The sequence below is a fragment of the Pseudonaja textilis genome, chromosome 8, assembly GCF_049901715.1.
Source record: "Pseudonaja textilis isolate UNSWEBS1 chromosome 8, rPseTex1.2, whole genome shotgun sequence".
NCBI classification, from domain to species: Eukaryota; Metazoa; Chordata; class Lepidosauria; order Squamata; family Elapidae; genus Pseudonaja; species Pseudonaja textilis.
Window position 1 is genome coordinate 50,220,594 of NC_141997.1, and position 26,193 is coordinate 50,246,786.

A 26,193-nucleotide genomic window follows, 5' to 3' on the forward strand; every position below is an offset into this window, starting at 1 on the left:
AAACTTAATGTTTTCTGGTCTTTTTATTCATTTGCAAAACAAAAACAAAAAACCCCTTTTTGGCTTCCCGACCAATTTATAAATCTCTTGGGTTATATTTCAGGTCCCCCCTAACAAAATCGACTACGAATATAGTGAATTAATATTGTACCAGAATCAAGTGATGAGAGAAGCAGATTTCTTTCAAGAATCATTGGACCATATAGAAACTTACGAAAGGCAAATCTGCGATAAACTCATGATAGACGAGATTAAAGGTAAGGTTTTTTTTATAAGCCCTTAATTATCCTTAATTTTTCATAGCCCCCTTCCTTCCTTCCTTCCTTCCTTCCTTCCTTCCTTCCTTCCTAACCCTCCTTCCCTTTTCCTTCCTTCCCTTCTTTCTATCCCTCCCTCTTCCTTCCTTTCTATCCCTCCCTCCCTCTTCCTTCCTTCCTTCCTTCCTTCCTTCCTTTCTTTTTTACATAACTTTTAATCAGAAGTTTGGGGTTATTTTTTCCCCTTGGCTATCTCTTTGTCTATAAACTGTAATTTAGAAAGCACAAGTTTGCTGAATCATTTTAGCTGTTTTAAGGTTTGCGATCTTGCTTGTCGTTTCACTGCTGTGACACAGTGGCACCATTTGAGCTGTTCTAACACATTTCCAAAATTGGGGCACAGACAGCACAAAGAACTCCACAGAGGACCAGTTTCTCACTTCCGACCTGTTCGTGGCTGAAGGCACGCTATGGGTGGGGTAGACCATGTGGGGGTCAGATTATCTGTGCTGTTACTATTTTAGAAGAAATTGTAAGTGGGGTCCTTGCTACTCTCTGAGCTTCGTGGTTTTCTTGCAGACGTTTCATTACCTAACTAGGTAACATCATTAGGGCTAGAAGGGAGGAGGGTTTGTGGAGAGGAGGAGGAGGACTGTGGGGTCCTTGGTGCTCTCTGAGCTTGGCAGCTTTATTGCAGACATTTCATGACGCAACTAGGGAGCCTCAGCAAGTGCTAGACAAACATCATCTAGCACTGATGATGTTACCTAGTTTTGGTCATGAATTGTCTGCAAGAAAGCAGCCAAGCTTAGAGAGCACCACAGGACCCCACAGTCTTCCTCCTCCTCCTCTCCACAAACCCTCCTCCCTACTAGCCCTGATGATGTTACCTAGTTAGGTAATGAAATGTCTGCAAGAAAACCACCAAGCTCAGAGAGCACCCAGGACCCATCATTTCAACCCTGACCTACCTGTAATGACCTGGGGTGTGAAACAAAAATAACAAAGTCACAAAAGCAGATAAATTCCCTTCAATACTTCCAAATTGTCGTTGTCCAGTTATCCTCGGCTGGAGATCAAACTCTTCGAAAAATAGTCTACAAAGGGAAGAAATGCAGTCTGAACCCAAAATACAGATAAATTAGAAATAAAAACAACACAAACCACGCTGAAGTAATTAACATGATAGGCCAGGATGATCAATTGCAGACTTCCAAAAGATAATTAAGCACAACAGTTGGGAGGACGCCAAAACCCAGATAAGCCTCAACAGAGATAATGCACACTTTGCTTCCAGCAAGATACTGTGTGCAAACGCCCTTCTCATGTCCTGTTCTCCCAGCTGCAACTAATGAAGGGGATCAGGGCCCTTTTCTCTCCCGTAAGCCACATTGCTCCTTTCTCCGTTCTGCATGCCCTAGGATGAAGACGGGGTGGCCCTGGGACTTCCTCTGAATGCCTAGCCGGACTGTACCTTTCCCCAGTTTCCTCCACAACCACTGGAACCACACTCCCACTCCCCGTCAGCTGCTCAATTCCCCCCCGCCCTACAATCAGACTCCAACAAGGGCATGACACTACCCTTTATTCTCCTTTATATTGTAACTGTACGAATCAAACCTTTTCAGCGTCCGAAGCTTTTCCATATTTTTTTTTAAAAAGTCAGGTGAGATTATATTCTTGCCGCAGGTGAAATGTTGCTGAATTTGGGGCGCCTGGAAGAAGCGGCTGAAATCTATCGGGAGCTTATCGATCGCAATGCAGAATGTTGGAGTTACTATGAGGGCCTGGAAAAAGCTCTGCAGCCACGTAAGCAACGGGATTGTACATTTCGCTTCAAGCGTTTTAAGGGGACTGAAGAAAATATGGTGTCAGGGGAGCCAATGCATTTAGGGAAATATAGATAGAGTCACAAGTGGGAGGGGATGGGTGATAAGGAATGATGAGAAGATTAATAGTAGTAATAGTGCAGACTTTGTAAATAGTTGGAGAGTGTTGAGGGAATTATTTGTTTAGCAGAGTGATAACATTCAGGAAAAAACTGTTCTTGTGTCTAGTTGTTCTGGTGTGCAGGGCTCTATAGCACCTTTTTGAGGGTAGGAGTTGAAACAGTTTATGTCCGGGATGTGAGGGGTTGTAGATATTTTCACAGCCCTCTTTTTGACTTCTGCAGGATACAGGTCCTCCTCCATGGAAGGCAGGTTGGTAGCCATTATTTTTTTCTGCAGTCCTAATGACCCTCTGGAGTCCGTGACTGTCTTGTTGGGTTGCAGAACCAAACCAGACAGTTATAGAGGTGCAGATGACAGACTCAACAATTCCTCTGTAGAACTGGATCAGCAATTCCTTGGGCAGTTTGTGCTTCCTGAGTTGGCGCAGAAAGAACATTCTTTGTTGTGCTTTTTTGATGACATTTTTGATGTTAGGTGTCCATTTTAGGTCTTGTGATATGATAGAACCTAGGCATTTGAAGGTCTCTACTGCTGATACTGTGTTGTCTGGTATTGTAAGAGGTGGTAGTATGGAAGGGTTTCTTCTAAAGTCTACCACCGTTTCTACGGTTTTATAACTATAATTATAACTCAAATTATAAGGGATACGTTGGGCTGTATCCAAATTTAAATGAAGGGAAAATGGAGTGGGATGCTAATTGCTAGGATGAACAATTCACCCAATTCTAGTTTTTGGAGGTGGGTTGTGAATAGTAAAACGACTTGTTTAAATGAAGTAAAAATACTAGATTTAATGCTTGCACAAATACGGATTCAGGTTTTTTGCTCGCAGGAAAACTTCCGGCGAGTGAAACCGAAGAATTGGATTTAGCTCAACGTTCTACATTGCTGCTTGTTCCTGAACCGTGTGACTTTAAGGCATAACAACTCCCATTTCACATTTGTCCTTTATCAACAGACTCTTTAGAAGAGAGGCTAGAATTGTATGAAGAAATAAGCAAACAACATCCGCGGGCTGTCTCCCCTCGAAGGCTACCTTTAAACTTCGTCACAGGTAACACGTTGCCATCTATATCGTACAGCTCCACGATACTTAAAAAGTATTGGTTTCCCCCATTTGGATTTCATCTGCAGTGGAAGATTCGTCTTTGGTTTTCTTTCAAAATATATATTTTATTTTGTTTAGATACCACCATGAACCGAAAAGCAATTTTCAGACACAAAGCATCCAGAAAACCTTAAGGGCTTTCAAGAAAAGCTATGGTTAGCTGGATTTTAATTCAGATCCAATAACTTGAATTGCTGTGGATAAAAGCAGCTTTCTGGGAATCTGGGAATATTTATCTTTAATAGGAAATACTCAGCTATCTCTTTGAACCAACACTGGTGATTAGTGGGGATGCTATTGCCAAATCTAGAAAGATACTGGAAGTATTTTATTTTTTTTAAAAAAATGTATTTGTATCCCACTGGTAGTATTTTTACAAACAATTCAAGGCAGCACTCATGTCCAACATAACTTCCTCCTTCTATTTTCCCCACAATAACAACCCCGTGAGGTTGAGTGGGTTGAGAGAGAGATTGACTGGCTCAAAGTCACCTAGCTGGTTTTCATGTAAAAAGGACTAGAATTCCCAGTCTCCTGGTAATTATCCCAAAGTCACCCAGCTGGCTTTCATGCTTAAGGTGGGACTAGAATTCACAGTCTCCTAGTGATTGATTGGTCCAGAATCACCCAGTTGGCTTTCATGCCAAAGGCAGAACTAGAACTCACTGTCTCCTAGTGATTGGTCCAAAGCCACCCAGCTGTCTTTCATGACGTAAGGCAGGACTAGAACTCACTGTCTCCTAGTGATTGGTCCAGAATCACCCAACTGGCTTTCATGTCTAAAGTGGGACTAGAACTTCCAGTCTCACCGCAATTGGTCCAAAGTCACCCAACTGGCTTTCATGCCTAAGACAGGACTAGAACTCACTGTCTCCTAGTGATTGGTTCAAAGTCACCAAGCCAGCTTTCATGACGTTAGACAGGACTGGAACTCACCGTCTCCTGGTTTCTAGTCTGGAACCTTAACCACTAGACCAAACTGATTCCCCAAAGGTACCTTGGCAACTGATTCAACTTCAGTACCTGAGCACACCTATAAATCTTGATGGAGAAGATGATTGAATCTCCCCATCAATGCCACTGATGGTCGATTACTTGTAAGAGTGCAAGAAATACGATCAAAATAGTTGGGAGTGATAAAGTACCAATAGAAACAAATATTTGTAGCTCAGGGTTGAACTGTGGGGCCCTTGGTAGACTCTGAGCTTGAGTGTTTTCATTTCATTACCTGATCAGGTTAACATCATCAGTGAGTGAGGTTTGCAAACCCCATTTCCTTCTAACATTGATACTAAATTGGCACCAGATAAAGATCAATGGAGTTCAAGAGGTGCTGGACTTAGACTGTTTATGAGAATGTAATGATTCTAGGCTGATAACTTGCTTAACTCTGCCCCCTCTCTTTGCTTACTCTTCTACATCAGTACAAGCAAAGCATTTATATACAGAGAAAGGACCCGTTTGTGAGAACATGTAAAGTTTCGATGAAACTTCTCAGAGCCCAGGGATTGGAGTTAGTGTAAAAGGCTGCTCTGTGTGCATAAGAATTAGATGTTTATTATACAATTATTGACTGCATCCCTCTCTAAATTGAGGATTGCGAAGTAAGATTATTTCTCAAAACCCGAACAGCTTGCAGGTGAATCAACCACGAAAAATGAGTATCTAATTCTTATATCTTCTATTGGATATTTTCAGTATCATTCTGTGTAATTGCAATCTATTTTGCATTTGGTGTCTTCCAGCATCTAATATTAGCCACCAGTTTTAATAGGCCAGGATCTCCTTAACAACTACCGTTGCGTAGTGACTGAACAACTTGTGATTGTTGTTAATTCCATCCAGAGAAGTTAAGCAGCAATAGCAGACCATCATGTATTGTACATTATGGGTTGTGAGAATGAATTTGTCCCCAGCAATCTTCAAAAATCAGTTTGCTTAACAGCAATCTACATATATTATGCAAATGGAGCCAATTTCCACAATTTTTCTAAAGGAATACAAGTTACAGTGTGAACTTCTCAAAATAGATTCTTTTGTTATATTGCTATCTTTGAGATTTTTCATACTTTATGCAAAATGAACAGCAAGTTATTGTAATATAACCTATATGTTTTTGGCTTCCAGGTGAAAAATTTAGAGAATTGTTGGATAAATTCCTAAGGGTTAACTTCAGCAAAGGTTGCCCGCCCCTGTTTACAACTTTGAAGTCTTTGTACTACAGTACAGAAAAGGTCAGTTTTCTTCCAATCCCGATTGCACATATTTGTATCTTCTAGATAAATAAAAGTGAAATACCCCTCACGCATCATCACAAAATCTCCAGAACCGTAAAGCCTACAAACTTGAAATTTGGCACCTATGTTCTTCCTGGCTTCTAGCGGCTCACTAAGAAAGAATTTTTTGAAATGACCACCGGAGCATTAGTATTTCCTATATTATTATTATTAACATGCTCTGATGCTAAGGAGTTCTACTCCCCCTCCCCACCTGAAAAAAAGAAATCTCTTCCAAATGCAAAACACAAGCAGAGGAGTTTCACTTTCACAGCACCAAGCAGCTTTAGTACAGAATAGTTGAGCTAAGCCACGCCCAGGCTCCTTGCTGTCTTCTTGCTCACACAGCAAATACTGTTTCAGTTTCCAAATAGCCCTCAACTCTCTCACACACTGACTGGACGCTAGCCAGAGGAATACCGATGGATGCTGGTAGGCAGAGGCAGAATTCCCCCCCACCCCATTTTCCTCCCCGAAAACTAAGCCTGATCACATAGTTTCATAGCAAAGCAACAGGTATCCAGCAAGTATTTATATATTTTTATATATTTTTATATATTTTTATATATTTTATATACTTTTATATATTTTATTGATTTATATATTTATATAGATTTATATATATATATATAGATATATATATATATATATATATAGATAGATAGATAGATAGATAAAACAGCATTTGTATACTTCACAAATCATTCAACAGTAATTATTTTCTGATAATATCTGTTGGATAGAACCGTTGGAAAAGTAGGTTCTTGTTTAAAAAAAAAAGTCAAATTGTACCACTCATTGTATCTTCAAGAAAAAGTAAGGATGCATTAATTCTCACAATGGAAGAATTGATTGAGCTAGCAGAGATGCTCGAATTAACTGTTTTAATCAAAGAAAAGAGTACTTTATATTTTATTTTAACGGGGAACGCTTCTAGGTTCTGTGCTCGAGATAGAAAAACAATGAAATTCTGACTTTGGGATTTAAAGATTAAATAAATTTGTTATTGCAGAAATGGTTACTACATATTAAATATGAAAAAGTAAGAAAAAAGAGACTGTAACGTTAATATCTTTATTCTACAGTGCTGAAAATATTTGAAAGTCGATGCTTTTTTTTTTAACCTCATACTTCTCTTTTCCCCCTTTCTACTGCTCCAATTTTCACTTTATCTTTATTTTTCCTTATTTTTTTATTTTTTGATACATTTAATAATAATAATTAAAAAGAACATTTTCCAACATTTTATTTGGGAAAATAACTGCTGCCAAAAAAGGACACTAGATGCCAGCAAAGAGAGGCAGGCAAACACTCTTTATCGCCATCTAGTGGTTTTCCAAGGAGGTGTTTTCAAGAACGTACAACAAAAAGTACAGAAAATACTGTAACGTTCTGTCAAGTTAAGAAATTGCAATGTTTGTTGTTCCATTAAGTGATGCGCTTTATAGAGAGAATGAATGAATGCTAATTAAGACAGTAACCCCAGGAGTAATAAAATACCAATTTCTTTACTCTCTTTTTGCAGATTTCAACAATTGAAGAGCTGGTAATTAGTTATGAAGCTTCTTTGAAAACCTGTCACCTGTTTAGTCCAGATGGTAAGATTTGGTGCTGAGGAACGGAGCTAAAACGCAAAGTTTAATGAGTGTAACCTGGACTGATATAGCTTCACCGGGGAGGGAATCCATTTTCTAGGAACCAAGCCTTTTGAGAATATGTACTTCTGGGTTAAGTGTTGCAAATTGTTCTCTGTGTGTGTGTTGCAGAAAATGGAGAGCTTGAACCGCCAACGACGCTGCTCTGGGTGCGGTATTTCCTTGCCCAACATTTTGACAAGCTTGGCCAATTTTCCTTGGCATTGGATTACATCAACTCTGCTGTGACAAGTACTCCGACGTTAATAGAGCTGTTCTATTTGAAAGCCAAAATTTATAAGGTTAACGGCCCTTCCTTTAATATCCCATGTTCAGAATACATGATTATTGCTGTGTGTGTGTTTCATGTAACTTGATAATGCACCTAAAGACAAAGGTAGATAGTGAAGAGGATGGTTTGACTTGTAGTATAGAATAGTGTAGAGTAGGGTAGAACAGGATAGGATAGGATAGGATAGGATAGAGGATAGGACAGAAGATAAGAATAGGTTAGGATAGGAGAATAGAATAGAATAGAACATAGGATAGGAGAAGAGAAGATAGGAGAGGAGAAGAGGAGAGAATAGAATTAAATAGGACAGGACAGGACAGGATGAGAATAGAGGATAGGACAGAACGGAATAGAATAAAGAACAGAATTCGATAGGATAGGATGAAAATAGAGAACAGAATAGAATGAGGATAGAGGATAAGATAGGATAGAATAGAATAGAATAAGAGTAGAGTAGAACAGTATAGACTATAGAATAAAATTAGGATAGGATAGAATAGAGAATAGGATAGGATAGAAGATAAGGATAGGATAGGATAATAGAATGGGACAGGAGAATAGAATAGAACATAGGATAGGAGAAGAGGAGAGAATAGAATTAAATAGGATAGGATAGGATGAGAATGTAGGATAGACAGAACAGAATATAATAAAGAACAGAATTCGATAGGATAGAATAGGGTGAGAATAGAGAGCAGAATAGAACAGAATGAGGATAGAAGATAAGAGAGGATAGAATAGAATAAGAGGATAGAGTAGAACGGAACAGAATAGAATAGAGAATAGAATTAGGAATAGGATGAGAATAGAGGACAGATGAGAAAAGAATAGAATATTTATTGATTAAATCATTTGAACTTGTAGAAAATATCTCTGGGTATTTTGGTATATATCCCACAGACAAATGTCAATTCAGAACAGAACACGATGTTAGAGGGCCAGTAACCTCTGAACCTATAATATTAGGAAGAATTAGGATTTCGTTTGTATACCACTTTTTGTTCTTGAGAAAAACCTAGATTTGTTCTACACGCTAATGCTCTGCAATTAATGCTTGTGATTCGTCAGCCGTGACAGTTTTCTAATTATGATCTTTTTTAAAAAAATCAGTACATTCCGAGTTTATTGTTCACCTAATGACCTAGGATAGAGAGGGCTGTAATGTTATCCTCCTAACATTTCGAGTGAAGGGGAGATTTTTAAAATATTACCATTTCAGGCTCTCCGTAGCACCTTCCTTGTTGAATGGAATGAAACTGAAAATAGATTTCTCTTGCCCCAATATAGCATGTGGGCAACCTCAAGGAAGCGGCCAGATGGATGGATGAGGCCCAGTCCTTGGATACGGCAGACAGATTCATCAATTCCAAGTGCGCAAAATACATGCTGAGAGCCAATTTGGTCAAGGAAGCCGAGGAGATGTGTTCCAAATTCACACGGGTAAAAGAAAAATAATTATATTATCACAAAAGGGTAACAGTAGTATTTTCCCACGTCATTGTAGTTGTGCTTTTAAAGTTGTAGCAACGTTTCGGCAGAATCTCATCTGCCATCATCATATACAGAAGCCTGATGATGGCAGATGAGATTCTGCCAAACGTGCTGCTAAAGCACAACTTGACATGGGAAAAACCGAACAAACTGAATACATACATGTAAGTACCACTTGGGAACACACACACACAGAACATATATATATATATTTGTTTTGTAGGTTCCATATGGATCATGGGTCAAGTAAGTATCTACAGCTTCGATGAAGTTCATTCATCAATTCAGGCTTGTCTTGCTCTTCTTTAGAGTGATGGCTTGCAGCTGCTTCTTCCTTTTAACAGTGGGGTGTATATTATGCTTGGCAGACACAGCCAAACCCTCTACTAATGAACACACCCCACCCAACACACACACACACCCACACACACACACACAGCTGCAACACATCACTCTGAGAAGTACAGAGCCAAAGACACAAGCCTGAAGATGATGAATGAGACTTCATCGAAACGTTGCCTAGATACCTCCAATCTTACGGGAGAAAAACCTGAATAACCAAAGATCCACATATATATACATATACATCAAGGTCTTATTTTGGGGGATGTCCTCCACTGACCAACCTCACTTCGGCCCCAGCTTCCTTTTCGCTGTCAAGAGGCCTTCAGGAACTTCTTCTGCAGCCAGGTAGATTTTTCTGAAGGCCTCTGCAGCTGATAACAGAGCTCAGGATCGATCCAGAGCTTTGTGATCAGCTACAGAAGCCTTCAGGAAAATCTTGCCAGACTTGTTGGCTTCAAAAGAAATGGGCTGGCAAGGCAGGTGTTGGGGTGTGTGAGGCCTGGCTACAACTGTCCAAAGGTAAGTAGAGGGCAGCTACACACACACACACATACACCCATCTCCACCTTAGCTTAATTTTTACCTGTACTCTGGAGTGGGTGGGATCTTAATTAGGGCTTATTTTGGGAGGTAGGGCTTATATTGGGCATGTGTAAAAAAATCAAGCTAGGGCTTACTTTATGCCTATTAAGCATAAAGTGACGTTGTTTTTTAATTGAATCTAAATAGAAGTAGCGAGACATTTTTAGGAAGAACACGCTTCCTTGTAGTGTTTAAAACGTGGGACAGTAACACGGCATAGTTCATTATAAATAACTCTGTTGCAAACATAACCTGTTATATTATTCGTGAACTTGAACAATATAGTGCAAGCAATTTCTGTTTTCATTGGTATTTGCCTAGCAAACAATTCTTGCTTGGCAGCTTTGCTGATTTTTTTTTATAAGGTCTGCATTCTACTTCTTTTACATCACCTCCAATTCAAGTCATACTATTGTTCATCCAGTTCACGTTCACATTGCATTTTGCATTGATGCTTTTCTGTTGTAGGAAAATCAATATTTCTTTCATTATCAAGCGGCTATTGGAAGTTACAAGTTCATCCCTTATTAGAGCCTTGTTCAATTCCTTGTGAAAGGAATTGGTTGTCTTTGGTTTTCTAAGCTAAAAACCTCACATTTGGGGATAAGCGGCGTAGAACAGTGGTGGGATTCAATTTTTTTTTTACTACTGGTTCTGAGGGCGTGGCTTGGTGTGCGTGACATGGCTTGGTGGGCACGGCAGGGGAAGGATACTATAAAATTTCCATTCCCTCCCCACCCACTAACCTGCTTTCCAGCTCCAATAACCTGCTTTCCAGCTCTGTTCTCCTATGCAGGGAAACGAAAGAAGATCCAGCCAATCAGCTGGGACTCAGGAGGTGGAGAATAGATAGGGGCGGGGCAAGTCAGAAGGTGGTATTCTGAATTACTCAAAATTTCCACCACTGGTTCTCCGAACGACTCAAAATTTCTGCTACCGGTTCTCCAGAACTGGTCAGAACCTGCTGAATTCCACCTCTGGTGTAGATGGGCCAATATCTAGTGAGATGTATAATCTGTGTGGTTTGTAAAAAGGCAGAAAAATGTATTATTGTAATTTGCAGAATATTAAGCATCTCCAAGAATCTCCCGTAAGAAAACGGACAGCGTTGTAAATACAGGTAGTCCTCGCCTTACGACCACAATTGAGCCTAAAATTTCTGTTGTTAAGCGAGACCGTTGTGAAGTGACTTTTGCTCCATTTTACGACCTTTCTGGCCACCGTTAAGTGGATCACTGCAGTTGTTAAGTTAGAAAATGGACAGAGTTGTAACCAGGGGTGGGATTCAACTATTTGTTACTACCGGTTCGGTGACTATGTTTTGTGTGAGCGTGCACGCTTCGCGCACCTAATGCACATTGTGCACACATGTAAAAAAACCTTAACCTGTGCCGCCTGGGCAAGTGAGCCGCGCTGCGTGTGGGTGCACGGCGTTTGAAAAGCCACTTTTTTCTCCTGCTTTTTCAACCTCAGCTGTGCCATGCAAAGTAACTTGAGGTTGAAAAAGCAGGAAAATAAAGGACAGGTAAGAGCCCGGGCAGGTGGGTGGGCCAAACAGCATCAGACACACAACCGGTTCTGTGTCTGGTGCTCTTCAGAGCTACCGGTTCTATAGAGACGGGCCGAACCAGTAGCATCCCACACCTAGTTGTAACTATAAGGATGATCACGACGTTATTGGAGCACAAGATGACGGAAGTATTTTTTGCAGGATATCTTAAATAGAATTAAAAAGAACGGTGCGGTGGCCTAGAGGTGAAACTCTCACCTCACAATCACAAGGCTGCGAGTTCAATCCTAGGTAGAGGCAAATATTTCCCTCTCTGGGCACAAGGAGAATAAATCTGCTGAGCAAAACTTTGCATTGGTGACGGGAAGGGCATCCGGCAAGTAAACACTCTGCTAACTCCATTCAGATGCCCAGATTCCACCCTGCAAGGGATTCTGGGGGTCATTAAAAGAAGATGATAAATAAAATGAAGACTATTTCTAAAAGACTTTCCTCATTTTTTCCAGGAAGGGACTTCTGCCACGGAGAATCTCAATGAAATGCAGTGTATGTGGTTTCAGACGGAATGCGCCCTTGCTTTTCAAAGATTAGGAAAATACGGGGAAGCGTTGAAACAGTGCCACGAAATTGAGAGGGTAAGTTGATGAAAGGTTGGATTTTTTCCCCCTCCTGATTATACCACTTGCCCTAATGGACGTGTGTTCGATTACTCACCGCTCAAAGAGGATCTACAAGAAAAGGATCCTGAATTTATAAGGACCCCCGCCACAAAAACAAAACCCAAATAGAAAGGAAAAAGAATCAGAGACTATCACCGTGTGGTCAGCTCAAGTATTATTAGAAGGGGGTTGGACTAGAAGACCTCCAAGGTCCCTTCCAGCTCTGTTCTATTCTTCATTACAATATTCTGTTGTATTCTATTCTATTCTATTCCATTCCATTCCATTTAAATTCTATTCTCCTTCCTTCCCTCTTCCTTCTATTCTATTCTTTCTCTATTCTTTCTAATATTCTATTCCAATATTCTTTTCTATTCCATTCCATTATTCTATTCTATTCTATTCTATTCTATTCTATTCTATTCTATTCTATTCTATTCTATTCTATTCTATTCTATTCTATTCTATTCCATTCCATTCCATTCCATTCCCTTTAAATTCTATTCTACTCACCTTCCTTCCTTCTATTCTATTCTACTCTATTCTACTCTACTCCGCTCCGCTCTGTTCCATTCCATTCCATTCCCTTTAAATTCTATTCTATTCTCCTTCCTTCTACTCTACTCTACTCTACTTTACTCTACTCTACTCTACTCTACTCTACTCTACTCTACTCCGTTCCATTCCATTCCATTCCATTCTATTCCATTCTGTTCTATTCCAGTATTCTATTCTGTTCCAGTATTCTATTCTATTCCTATTCTATTCTTATCAGGGGGTTGGACTAGAAGATCTCAAAGGCCCCTTCCCACTCGGTTATCCTGTGTTCTCTCTTCTTATTTCAGCACTTCTTTGAGATCACCGATGACCAGTTTGACTTCCATACCTACTGCATGAGGAAGATGACCTTGCGTGCCTACGTCGACCTCTTGAGGTTGGAAGACGTGCTGAGAAAACACGCCTTTTATTTCAAGGCGGCGCGATCAGCCATTGAAATTTACTTGAAGCTGCACGACAACCCCCTGGCCAGCGAGAACAAAGAGCAAGAAGTGAACTCAGGTATTTGAGCTTCCTCCGAACAGGATTTGAATTCACTTCCCAAAGGGGGAATTCCGGAAGTCAAGCTGGTTTGCTCTTTAAGAATGTCAAAGTCATCGTTCGCTTCGTTTTGAATTTAAAAGACTTTCAGGTTGGTGCAGGAATAGATCATTGTGCTTTTAGGTTTGGTCTTTTAGAGGGCAGAGAGCGTCCTGGGAATACTCCGAGTATCTGAGCTTGGCTGGTTTCTTGCAGACGTTTCATTACCCAAACCAGGTAACCTTTATCAATGCACTGATGCAGTTACCTAGTTTGGTAATGAAACATCTTCAAGGAAAATACCACGCTCAAGAGAGCACCAAGGACCCCACGGTTTCCCCCCCTGCTCCCCCTCCTCCTCCTCTTCTACCTCCTCCTCCTCTTCTCCAAAACCCCACTCCCTTCTAACACTGAACATGTTACTTAGTTGGGTAATGAAACGTCTACAAGGTAAATACCACGCTCAGAGAGCACCAAGGACTCCACAGTTCCCCTCCTCCTCTTCTTCTTCCTCCTCCTCCTCCTCTTCCTCCTCCTCCTCCTCTTCTTCCTCCTCCTCCTCTTCTTCCTCCTCCTCCTCTTTTACCTCTTCCTCCTCTTCTCTGCAAACCCCACTCCCTTCCAGCACTGATGCTGTTACCTAATTGGGTAATGAAAGGTCTGCAAGAAAACATGCAAGGTCAGAGAGCACCAAGGAACCCGCAGTTCTACCCAGAGTTACAAATATTCTCCTTTATTTAGTAATTAAGAGTCCAGGTAGCTCTTCACTTGCAAGAGCAGCAGCACTTAGACTTACATAGCACCTCATGGTGCTTTTACATTCCTCTCTAAAGTCGGCATATTTGCCCTCAACAGTCTGGCTCCTCATTTTACTGACCTCAGAAAGACGGAAGGCTGAGTCAACCTTGAGCCGGTCAGGATCGAACTGATGGCAGGTGGAAGAGATAAGCCTACCACATGGCATACTGCAATCGATCATTTCATGATTGTTCGAAATTAACAACAGCACTGAGAAAAGTGGCTTGTGACCGCTTTTCCCACTTAACGGCTGTTGCGGCAATCCCGTGCAAACATGAACAAAATTCAGCGGCTTGGCAACTGGCGTGTACTTATGACGGTTGCAGTGGTTTCCCAGGGTCACGTGATCCCCTTTGGCGACCTGAACAGCAGAGTCAATAAGGAAGACAGAACCACAACCAAGCTGCTAACTTACCCACTGCAGTGATTTGTCAGGGTTCCAGCGATCGCCCTAAATTAAATCATGAGCCTCAAGCCAAACTTAAAAAAAAAAACTTCAAAGGATTTATTAGGAGCAACATGCTGGCATGATCTGTATGAAGCCGACTCTGAGATATGTAATTTACGATCACCTATGACCCTGTTTCCTTCCCACCCCTCTGGATGTATCATAATTCAGATTGTCTAAAGAAACACGTTCGTGACCTGGGTGTCATCAATCACATTCTCCAATAGAGGATTTTCGAGCCCAGAGTACTCAGTAGCCTGAGTTACAATCTTTGTGAGATAAGCTTGGAATGTGCTTCTAAGTTCATTTGCCATATTCTCCTTCAGGGTTCCCCGCCACCCGGCTTCTTATGGCAACTTGGAGACAGGCATTGTGATGACCCAAAGGGGTGTGGCATAAAGGCAACACAGTCAGATAATAAGAGTCCCTTTATTATCTCCTACTTTGCCCCCAATGTCCTGGTTACCTTCTGGGCTGGAGAAAAACTCTCCCAGGAACAGCCTTTGGCTTCAGAGAATCAAGTCCAAAACAGGGTAAACACAAACTATAACTTGAAGTCCAAACAAGTCAAACTGAAGTAATTAGTTCGGCAGGGCAGGAGCAAGGATTCCAGACATGAAAGGCACGGCAGTAACTCAACACGGTTGGGAGGATGCCAGGAACACAGATAACCAAAGTCAACACAAAATAAACTCACATTTGCTCTCAGAAACTGCCATACTCAGCCTACATCAGTTTTAAACTCTCTTCCCAAGTGTGGCTAATGAAGGGAATCAGGGCCCTTTCCTCCCCTGTAAGCCACCCAATCTACGTTGCTCTCTTCTCTGTTCCTCCCTGTGTGCCCTAGGATAAAGAGGGGGTGAGCCTGGGTCTTCCTCTGAACTCCCTCTCCCTTGTTCTACCTCTTCCCTGCTCTGCCCAGCCAGCCTTTGCCCTTCCCCAGTTTCCTCCACAGCCAAAGGAGCCATATTCCCGCTCCCCGTCAGCTGTTCGTCCTCCTCCTCAGATTCAGACTCTGACGGGGCATGACAGGCAGAGGAATGTTTTACAGGTTGACCCGATTCACTTAACAACCATGACCAGAATGGTCATAAAACCAGGTAAAACTCACTGAACAAATGTCTCAATTAACAACAGAAAGGTTGGACTTCATTGTTGTCGTATGCCAAGCCTCAATTGTGGTTGTACGTCGTACGTACACAGCAGTCTATGTCAAAACGATAAACCATTTTTTTTTAAAAAAAAATCTGTTTTCTACAGAAAACCTTTCCGCCAAAGAACTGAAGAAAATGCTCAGCAAGCAACGGCGGGCGCAGAAGAAAGCAAAGCTGGAGGAGGAGAAGAAACACGCAGAACGAGAGCGGCAGCAGAAGAGCCAGAAGAAGAAACGAGACGAAGAAGAAGAGGAGACCAGCGGCCCGAAGGAAGAATTAGTTCCTGAGAAACTGGAAAGGGTAAGTCTAAGCCGCTGAGATTGTTCGTCCTGCGCCGTCCCGCCTGGAGGTGAGGCAGGAGATCTGTCTTCATCGGTAAAAACATAATTACTCAGCGTCCATTTAGTGACCGAAGTTGAGTGGTGCAGCAGCCTAGAGGTGGAGCTCTCACTTCACAATCAGGAGGCTGTGAGTTCGATCCTAGGGAGAGGCAGACATTTCTCTCTCTTTTTTCAGTGCCATTGTAACTTTTGACACTAAACGAACTTTTGTAAGTCGAGGCCTATCTGTAGATTAGAAGCAAGAAGTTGAATGTTGTCATCTTTTTTTTGCAAGTAGTTTTTTTATTTTTATTTCTTTAAATACATATTTAAGTGGACAGTGCAGTTCCAGGCTTTTTATATTATAAATCAAACATGACTATAATCACAAATACAGCTTTCTTTTCTAATTTCAAATAATTACCTATTATGTTACCAATTTTCCTTTTTATATTCTCATACATTATATCATTCTCTATATTCATTTACCATATATTCTTATTTTTGTCATGTTTGTCAATTTTATCAAATCATATCATTTCATTAGTTATTCATAAATTCATCTTAATTTAAGTTGTCCATTATTTTATCCCCTTTATAGTATTGCTTTAGGCACTATGCATATCTATATATTTCATGCATACCTTTCCCTCTAACTTCATCACATTTACACGAATTATATTTTCCAGCTTATTTTCATTTAGCCAATTATATAAACAAATAACTATAATCATTTTTGCTATATTCATATACTTTATTACCTTCTACAAATAAGTAGCAAATTATGTAATCCATTAAGAGTATTATCATTCACTATAAACACACACACACACACACACACATTCTCTTACCAGATTCCACTTGATATTTTCTTCCCCGCATTACATATTAATTTCTTATATCTTCCATAGACACTTACATATCTTGATTAATAATCCTATCTTAAGATCTTATTTTCATATCTATTCCAATTAGATTGTTGATTCTTATTCTTATTCTAATTGTTATTTTATATATATATAATATTTCTATACTAAGTTATTAATTCCAAGTTCCTCAATATATATGTATGTATGTATGTATGTATGTATGTATGTATGTATGGTATTTAGATTTCTTTGAGTATTTTCCCACGTCTTAATATTTGTGTCTTTATTATAGCGACGTTTTGGCTGCTAAGCCTGACACACAAGATTAAATAGAACCCAATACACAAGCCTGAGGATGGCAGATAAGATTCTGCCGAAATGTCGCTATAATAAAAGCACAAATATTAAGACGTGGGAAAATAACATCTTGGCAACGCTTCGTGCGAGGTACAAGCACGAAGCCAAAAGCACCAGCCTGAAGATGGCGAGTGGGACCTCATTGAAACGTGGCCAAGGTGCTCTCAATCTTACACGAGAAAAGACCCAAACGCGCCAAGGCCTGCATACCTGTACCCGTGAAAATCTACGAAAACAAATATATATATACACACACTCTTTGACCTCTCTCTACCCTAGGAGTAATGCTACTCAGACGTTACAAAAAAGGGGGAAAGCGCAAACCCTCTCACAGCAAATTATGACAAGCTTACCCCTTGAAATTCTTCTCGTGTGCTCTGGTTTGTAACCTACTCGGTTTCCTGTTGTTGGGACAGGTGGAAAATCCGTTGGAAGAGGCGATTAAGTTCCTCATACCACTGAAGAATCTCGCAGCCGACAACATAGACACCCATCTGCTAGCCTTTGAAATATATTTCAGGAAAGGTAAAATACGTGCAGTTGTAACACACGACTGGGAGATGATTTTGTAAAGTGGATATATGCACCTCCCAATTGTACATTCCAAACGTGCGTTTAATTTTTTAGGAACTGAAATGATCTGTACAGAATACAGGTGGAAGTTCTAGATCAGTTTCATGACATCTGTTTTAGATAGCGCTATAATAGTCAGATATGTTTTGTTTCCTGCATAAGTGTATTAATCCTGAAGAAAGATGCTTGGTTGCCATGTAATGTGCAGTATTTCTATAATCTTATGTAATTTATACAGTCTTGTTCAACAAGCAGGCCTGCATATCTATATGCCTACCTACCTACCTACCCACCTTCTATCTATATTCTACCTATCTATATTCTTTTTATCTATATTCTATATATATCATCTATTTATCATCTATATCTATACTCCATCATCCATCTATCATAGATCTATCCATCTTCTATTATTAATCTGTCTATCTATCTCTAACTATCTTCCATCTATTTTCTATCTGTCTGTCTGTCTATCTATCTATCTAACTATCTATCTATCTATCTATCTATCTATCTATCTATCTATCTATCTATCTATCTTCTATTTATATTCTATCATCTGTCTACTATATCTATATTCTATCTGTTCTATCTGTCATCTATATCATCTATCCACTATATCTATCTATATTCTATATCTATCTTCTATCTATATTTTATCTATCTATAGTCTATTTTCTATTTATATTCTATCATCCACTATATCTATATTCTATATCTATCTTCTATCTATATCTATCATCTACCTCTATCATCCATCTATATCTCTATCTACCTATCAGCTATCTATCCCTTATCTATCTATCTATCTATCTATCTATCTATCTATCTATCTATCTATCTATCTATCTATCTACTTGTTGAACTGGACTATTTGAATTACATAGATCATAGTATTTTTTTAAGGATTCAAAAAACCCTTCATTTTTCTAATTAGCCAATTGTCTGAATTTTCATCATTTGACCTTGGGAATACTGCAATGGTTGTAAATGTGAAAAATGGCCATAAATCACTTTTTTCAGTGCCGTTGTAACTTTGCACATTGTCTAGAGAACTATTATACATTGACAATTACCTGTACGGACCAACCTGGGTCTGTTTTCCTGTTGTAAGCCCCCTTCCGTGGGGGATTGGTATCAATTGCCTAGCCTTTATTTAAAACAATAAAATTGCAATTTCTTTTTTCCTGTTTCATCCAGGAAAGTTCCTGCTAATGCTACAGTCCATTAAAAGGGCTTTTGCTATTGGTGATAACAACCCCTGGCTACATGAATGTTTGATTAAATTTTCCAAGTGCGGTGAGTGCAAAATAAAACTGTCCCCTTGCCGTCAAATTCCGCTGAGTTTCCCAAAAATAAAATCAAAGAGCACACCTGATTAAAGTTGTCCTTTTTATATTCCTAGTGTCAAATCACAGTAATTTGCCGGAAATCGTGAACAAGGTTCTTACGCAAGAAATGGAAAAGATTTTTATTAGCAAGGATTTGGAAAGTTTCAACGAAGAATTTCTCAAACGTAATTCTACCTCCATACGGCACCTGCTGTCAGGTATGTACTACGGGCAGGTGTGTCTAAACCCCGATGTGTTCACAAACCTACATTTCATAAATTGTGTGCAAGAGTATAGGAACAACAGCACAAACTTACACGCTCAAATTATGAAGCAAAGTTTTGCAAATTCATTTCCATTTAATTGTGCAGGCAGTCTTTGACTTACGGCCACAATTGACCCCAAAATTGATGTTGCTAAGTGAGACATTTGTTAAGTGAATTTTGCCCTATTTTACGCTGCAACGGTCGTAAGTGTAAAAAACGGTTGTAAATCATTTTTTTTAACTTTAAACAGTCACTAAACAAAATGTAAGTTGAGGACTATCTATTGTAAAATTCAGGGTCACAAGCCTAGACTGAGTGGTAAAGAAGTTCAATTATCTTTTGATTTAAGTTACATGATTTCTGGATGAATTCAAAGAGAGAGAGAGAGAAGGAAAATTATGTTTTTGTGACCGCCTTTTAATTTACTAACCTCAAAAATTCGGTCAATAAAATATTGGAAAAATGAGAAAATTCCAATAGAGGAGAAAAATAATGGAATGTGCAGAGATGAATAGATTAACATTAGCAATTTGAGAGCCAGAAGAAAAAGAATATTATAAAATATGGGGTTTATTTTATCAATGGCTAGATAGAAAAGTAGGAAATTGAAGTATAATACGATAGCAATGATATGCTATAATGAATTATTATGAAATGGATTATAATATGAATTAAAATCATTAAGCATTGTGATTTGCTCTAAAGGGACAATGCAGATTTGAAATTAAAGTTTAATGATGATGTAATAATAATATAACATGACATGGAAAGTTGATTAATATAATTTGAATGTAAACTTAAATCTAAGAGGAAACGACTATAGATATTATACACAAGAAATATACACCAACCCAACACACTGTACAGTTGAAAGAAGGTTTTATTTGTTGGTTTATGTTTATGTTTTGTTGTTAAAAAAAAATACACAAAAAAACTTCAGTCAATAATATGAATGGTGCGTTGGCCTAAAGGTTCACAATGAGCAGGCTGTGAGTTCGAATCCCAGGTAGAGGCAGATATTTCTCTTCTCTGGGCACGATGGGAATATATCTGCTGAACAAAACTCCGCCCTGCCGACAGGAAGGGCATCCGGCCAGTAAAACACTCGTCTAGTTCCATTGAGTTGCCCAGACTCCACCCCGCCCACCCTGCAAGGGATTATGGGGTCATTAAAAGAAGAGGAACAGATCGGTCAGTAATGCCATCAGAGGGAAGGTCTTTTTCCATGTAATAAAAATATCTGACGCTCGTATTTCAGAACGGTGATAATAGCATCCGGCAAATAAATATATTCCTGCAATGCAGAATAGAGAAGATCGAACGTCTTCCATTTTTAAAAAATCTTAATATACTCCTCTGTGTGGTTGTTCCAAATGGATTAATATAAAGTATAATGGGCTTCCGCAGCAGCTAAAAAAAACCTGGGTTTTTCTTCCTATAAAACTTAACATCTTTTTCTTTTAATAAGCTGCTTTTATTTTTCCTCTTGGAGGTGCCAAAATGATGTATTTCCTGGATAATTCAAGGCAGGAGAAGGCAATCGCTATGGCTACTAGGCTCGATGAAGTCATGAGGGACAGAAACGTGAAGGTAAAAATAACTTTTTTTTTTTTTCATCGCTTGGGGATCCCAAATAGCACATCCTTTTAATGCATGTTTGATGATTGCTTGGAGGAAGGACCTCTCGGGTGGTAGGGACAAGCTTCCGTGTCCAGGATAATTTTATAGATGAAAAGTAAATCTCAGGGACCAGGAAAATGAGATCCAGGCAGATCAAATCTATATATATATATATATATATAAAAAAGTGAAATACCACTCAGGCATCATCACAAAATCTCCAGAACTGTAAAGCCTACAGACTTGAAATTTGGCACATAGGTTCCTCTTGGCTTCTAGGTGCTCACTAAGAAACGATTTTTGAAATGACCATCAGAGCATTAGAATTTCCTATATTATTATTATTATTATTAACATGCTCTGATCCTAAGGAGTTTTACTCCCCCTCCCCACCTGAAAAGAAATCTCTTCCCAATGCAAAACACAAATGGAGAGGAGTTTCAGTTTCAGACCACCAAGCAGCTTTAATACAGAACAATTGAGCTAAGCCACACCCAGGCTCCTTGCTGTCTCCTTGTTCACACAGCAAATACTGTTTCAGTTTCCAAATAGCCCTCAACTCTCTCACACACTGACAGGATGCTAGCCAGATGAATACCGATGGATGCTGGTAGGCAGAGGCACATTTTCCCCGCTTATTTTCCGCCCCCAAATCACATAGTTTTGTAGCGAAGCACGGGTACTTTGCTACTACGAGTATAAAGATTGATTGCAAGCTCAAGCTCTCTACAAGAAACTGGCCAACTAACAGTCAAAGGAAAATGAGCGGGAGATAAGAAAGGAACTCAAAGTGGGCTGGAGTTAGATCTCTTGCGGCCACGCGGAGATTCGTGACTTATAACGTATTTGACCCCTCCCTCAGGCTCAGTCAGCCTGGTCATCTCCTCTACAAGGTAGTCCTTGACTTACGACCACGCCTTTTTTCATCATATTTGTCCCTCGGCGTTTTCTTCTCACAAAGCTGAAGAAAGAAAAAAAACGATTGACAAATAATCTTATATCTCCGTTCAGACACTTTCCATTTTGGATCTTACAATTCCCTTCGTAGATACAGGTCGTCCTTGACTTACAACCGCAACGGAGCCCGAAATTTGTGTTACTAAGCGATGCATTTGTTGAGTGAGTTCCCCTCCCCCCATTTTGCAACCTTTCTTGTCACGGTTGTTAAGTGAATGACAAGTCAGTTGCCAAGCTTCTGAATTTTTATCACCTGAGGACGGGGGTGGGGGGGGCACCACAGTCGTTAAGTGTGAAAAACGGTCCTAAGTCACTTCTTTCAGTGCCGCGGTGACTTCGGACAGTCACTAAACGAACTGTCATAAGTCGAGGACTTAACCTGTCCTAAACCCGAGGAGGAATTCTGCTTCTGACGCGTCGGCTCATGTGTTCAATCTGCAGGTTTTAACGATGGTGTTGGATTTCTTGCGCGACGGCACCTTCGGCGAATGCCACAGCCAGAGTGAGGCGTATCGGACCGCGTGCCACAAAATGTTCCCTTTAGCGACAGCCTTCATGTCTCCCAGCAGCGACGAGGACAGTTGCTTTGCCCCCATGAACCACATGGCCATCAATCATGAAGCGCTGACCAATGAGATTTGAAGCAGAAGGCGGGGCTTGCTCCTCCAAGGGATCTTTTGGGATCTTCCAGCCGGATCTCTTCGGAACCTACTCAGCTGTCCAATCCGGGAAACTGGAGGCAAATCTGTTCCTTTTTTCCCCTCAGGAAGAGCTGCCAATATTAACAGCCTTTTTTTTTTTTTTTTTGCATAATACTGGCCCTGTTTATACTTTGTACAGCTATAAATCTTTCTATTCTGAATCGATGACCCATAAATTCCATTGAATATGTCAATAAATAAGATCATTTCTTCCAAAACGTGTTGGTTTGGAGAATCTGAGAAGAGGCCGCCATCTTGACTCTCTCGCCCTCCACGGAGAGTCCTGCCTGTGAACGTTAACAAACCAGGATAAATATATCCTCCACACGTGTTTTTCATCGGTTTTATGTTTCCATGGGGGTCCTTGGTGCTCCCTGAGATGGATTGTTTCATTGCCCAACTAGGTCACAAACACAGGGCAAAAACCCCGCTCCCTTCTGGCACTGATGACATTACCTAGTTGGGTCATGAAACGTCTGCAAGAAAACCATCAAGCTCAGAGAGCACCGAGGACTCCACAGTTGTCCTCCTCCTCCTCCTCCTCCTCCTCCTCCTCCTCCTCCTCTCCACAAGCCCCACTCCCTTCTGGCACTGATGACATTACCTAGTTGGGTCACAAAACGTCTGCAAGAAAACCACCGACCTCAGAGAGCACCAAGGACTCCGTCATTACAACCCTGAACTACACATATTATTTTCCATTTCTTTCAAAGCATGGCTCCTGATGGGTACCGGGCTAGTTTTGTCAGTTTCCTAGTATTGTATGGAAATTCTGATTCATCGGAAAGACGCGTTCGGATTTATAAAGTGGAGAATGTCGTTTTTAAAAACTTGTAAATTATTTTGGTTCGTAATGATTCTTTTCAATGATCCATTAAACCCTTAATACCATTAAGTTGCCATTATGACGATTAAGTTACCTTTTTTATTGCTTAGGAATTTTAAAAACATTTCCCTTCCAAAACAGAAAGGAGGAAATTAATGGAGAATGCGGTCATCATAATAATAATGATAATAATGGAGAGCTACATTAAAATGTTCGAGAAATGAATCAGAAAACCAATAGTCGGGGAAAAAAATAATGTTCTATCACATGCTGTGAAGTAGTTAACGTTAAATAAGGTTATTTTTTCTTTAAAGCACAACTTCGTTTAATTATACATTGCATTTCATCCTTTCTTCCCCTGTTTAATTTTTATAAGTTGACATACCTGCACTTCACGTATAACATATCAACATTTTGATTCAGTTTTAAATGTTCCCCTGCTTCCCCCTTTCAGGACATAAATAACTATTCCTGAAAATGTAAAAAGAAAATTCACTGTGGCTTGTATAAAAAAAAACACCTTTGTTTAAAAAAAAAACCCCACAATGGAACCAGTTTGTTTTCAACTTTTTTTGAATAATGTAAATATTTAAGATGGTCCTATGCAAAATTTACAAAGAGAAGTTTTACCAAGACGTCATGAAGACAGATCTCCTTCGTCATTCACTTAGGAGCGCTAGTTGAATGAAAACTTTACTGTAAAAAGTTCAACAATGTAATGCTGTAATAAATTATTTTGTACACTTGCTGCTGCCGTTGGATGTTTATACCAGCCGAATAGAAGACAGATCATATTTTAAAGTCTACCTCTGCATTACAGTCAAAGTACTCAGAATAACAGTAACCAATTTAATCTGTTTTAATATACAGGTGCTGCTCAACCTACGAGTCCAGCATTTCAACTGCTAAGCAAGACAGTTGCTAAGTGAATTTAGCCCCATTTTACAACCTATATATCCATCTGTATAAAAGCAAAATACCCCTCACGCATCATCACAAAATCTCCAGAACCATAAAGCCTACAAACTTGAAGTTTGGCACCTATGTTCCTCTTGGCTTCTAGGGGCTCACTAAGAAAGGATTTTTTGAAATGACCTTCAGAGCATTTAGAGTATTTCCTATATTATTATTATTAACACGCTCTGATGCTAAGGAGTTCTATTCCCCCTCCCCACCTGGAAAGAAATCTCTTCCAAATGCAAAACACAAGCAGAGGAGAGGAGTTTCAGTTTCAGGCTTAGTTTCACAGAAGCAAGCAGCTTTAGTACAGAACAGTTGAGCTAAGCCACGCCCAGGCTCCTTGCTGTCTCCTTGCTCACACAGCAAATACCCTTTCAGTTTCCAAACAGCCCCCTGACAGGACGCTAGCCATATGAATACTGATGGATGCTGGTAGGCAGAGGCAGAATTATTCCCCCTCTTCTTTTCCTGCCCCAAAACTAAGCCTGGCCTCATAGTTTCGTAGTGAAACACGGGTATCGAGCTAGTACAAAAAGATAAAATGCTGGTTCTATGGCCCATAATAAAGATTTGGTAGATTACTAACTAATGCCTCACTTCCACTGAGACATTTAAAGGTGGCCCACTCAAAACTGGAGACCTTTTAAATGTCAGAGACGCTTCAAACGTTGGAAGGAGGGAATCGTCCGGGGGCTGAAAGATAAGGAATACTGAAGGTTAAAACCACCTTCTGCAGATGTCTTCACCTGCTTTATTTCTCCACTAGAGGGAACATGGCTTCTTCGGTGAAAAGTATCTCCAAAATGCTAAAAATACGTTACCTGGTTTGGGATAATGAAACCTTTGCCAGAAAAGCCGGCTTAGAGAGCACCAAGGATTCCCTCGGCTAAAAATATAATTTGTAACCCCGTCAAGCATAATGAGATCCTCAAAATGACTACCTGGTAGCGGTGAGGAAAACGTGCAAAAATAACCATGGTTCTACCTCCATCTTCAGTAAAGGGATCCATGAGGCGGTTCTAACAACATGGACATATGTGGAAAAACAGAATGGGACACGTTATGTGAAGTTCTAGGTGAAAACGGTGAAGGTCTACAGGGAAGAGAGAAGGCAAGAGGAGGAACGGATGGGAAGGGGAAAGGAAGAAGGAAGAGAGGGGAAGGGAAGGAGAAAGGAAAAAGAAGGAGAAAGGAAGATAAATGGGAAGGAGAAAAAGGGAGGAAGAAGTAAGAGAAGGGAAGAAGAGGAAAGAAGGAAAAGGAGGAAGGGATGGGAAGGAGAAAAGGGAAGGAAGAGGGGAAGGGAAGGAAAAGATGAAAGAAAGAGAAAAGGAGAAGGAAAAGGAGAAAGGAAGTAAGACAAGGAAGAAGAGGAAAGGAAGGAAGGAAGGAGAGAAGGGAAGGAGAAAGGAAGAGGGAAAGGATGGAAGGGAAGGGGAAGGAGGAAAGGAAGAGGGGAGGGAAGAAGGAAAAGGAGAAAGGAGGAAGGATGGGAAGGAGAAGGGGAGGAGAGAAGGAAAGGAATGGGATAGGAAGAGGGAAGGGATGGAAAGGGAAGGAGAAAAGGAATGGAAAAGGAGAAAGGAAGAGGGAGAGAAGGAGAGAAGGGAAGAAGAGGAAAGAAAAGGAAAAGGAGGAAGGGATGGGAAGGAGAAAGGGGAAGGAAGAGGGGAAGGGAAGGAAAAGATGAAAGAAAGAGAAAAGGAGAAGGAAAAGGAGAAAGGAAGTAAGACAAGGAAGAAGAGGAAAGGAAGAAAGAAAGGAGAGAAGGGAAGGAGAAAGGAAGAGGGGAGGGAAGAAGGAAAAGGAGAAAGGAGGAAGGATGGGAAG

At 40.2% G+C, this 26,193-nt stretch overlaps 1 protein-coding gene across 1 annotated transcript in view; it reads left to right on the forward strand.

The window, feature by feature from the left end:
• Positions 1–24,149, forward strand: part of NAA16 (N-alpha-acetyltransferase 16, NatA auxiliary subunit) — a 45,056-nt gene extending 20,907 nt beyond the window's left edge. Inside the window, exons 6-20 of the mRNA XM_026705338.2 lie at positions 104–257; positions 1,947–2,066; positions 3,168–3,263; positions 5,445–5,551; positions 7,119–7,191; positions 7,360–7,529; positions 8,807–8,959; positions 11,954–12,082; positions 12,952–13,165; positions 15,690–15,883; positions 17,546–17,654; positions 18,903–19,001; positions 19,108–19,251; positions 20,792–20,889; positions 22,318–24,149. Of these exons, the coding sequence (XP_026561123.1) occupies positions 104–257; positions 1,947–2,066; positions 3,168–3,263; positions 5,445–5,551; positions 7,119–7,191; positions 7,360–7,529; positions 8,807–8,959; positions 11,954–12,082; positions 12,952–13,165; positions 15,690–15,883; positions 17,546–17,654; positions 18,903–19,001; positions 19,108–19,251; positions 20,792–20,889; positions 22,318–22,518 (2,061 nt within the window). The 3' untranslated portion in view covers positions 22,519–24,149. The remainder of the gene's footprint in view (positions 1–103; positions 258–1,946; positions 2,067–3,167; positions 3,264–5,444; positions 5,552–7,118; positions 7,192–7,359; positions 7,530–8,806; positions 8,960–11,953; positions 12,083–12,951; positions 13,166–15,689; positions 15,884–17,545; positions 17,655–18,902; positions 19,002–19,107; positions 19,252–20,791; positions 20,890–22,317) is intronic.
• The last annotated feature ends 2,044 nt before the right edge of the window (positions 24,150–26,193 follow it).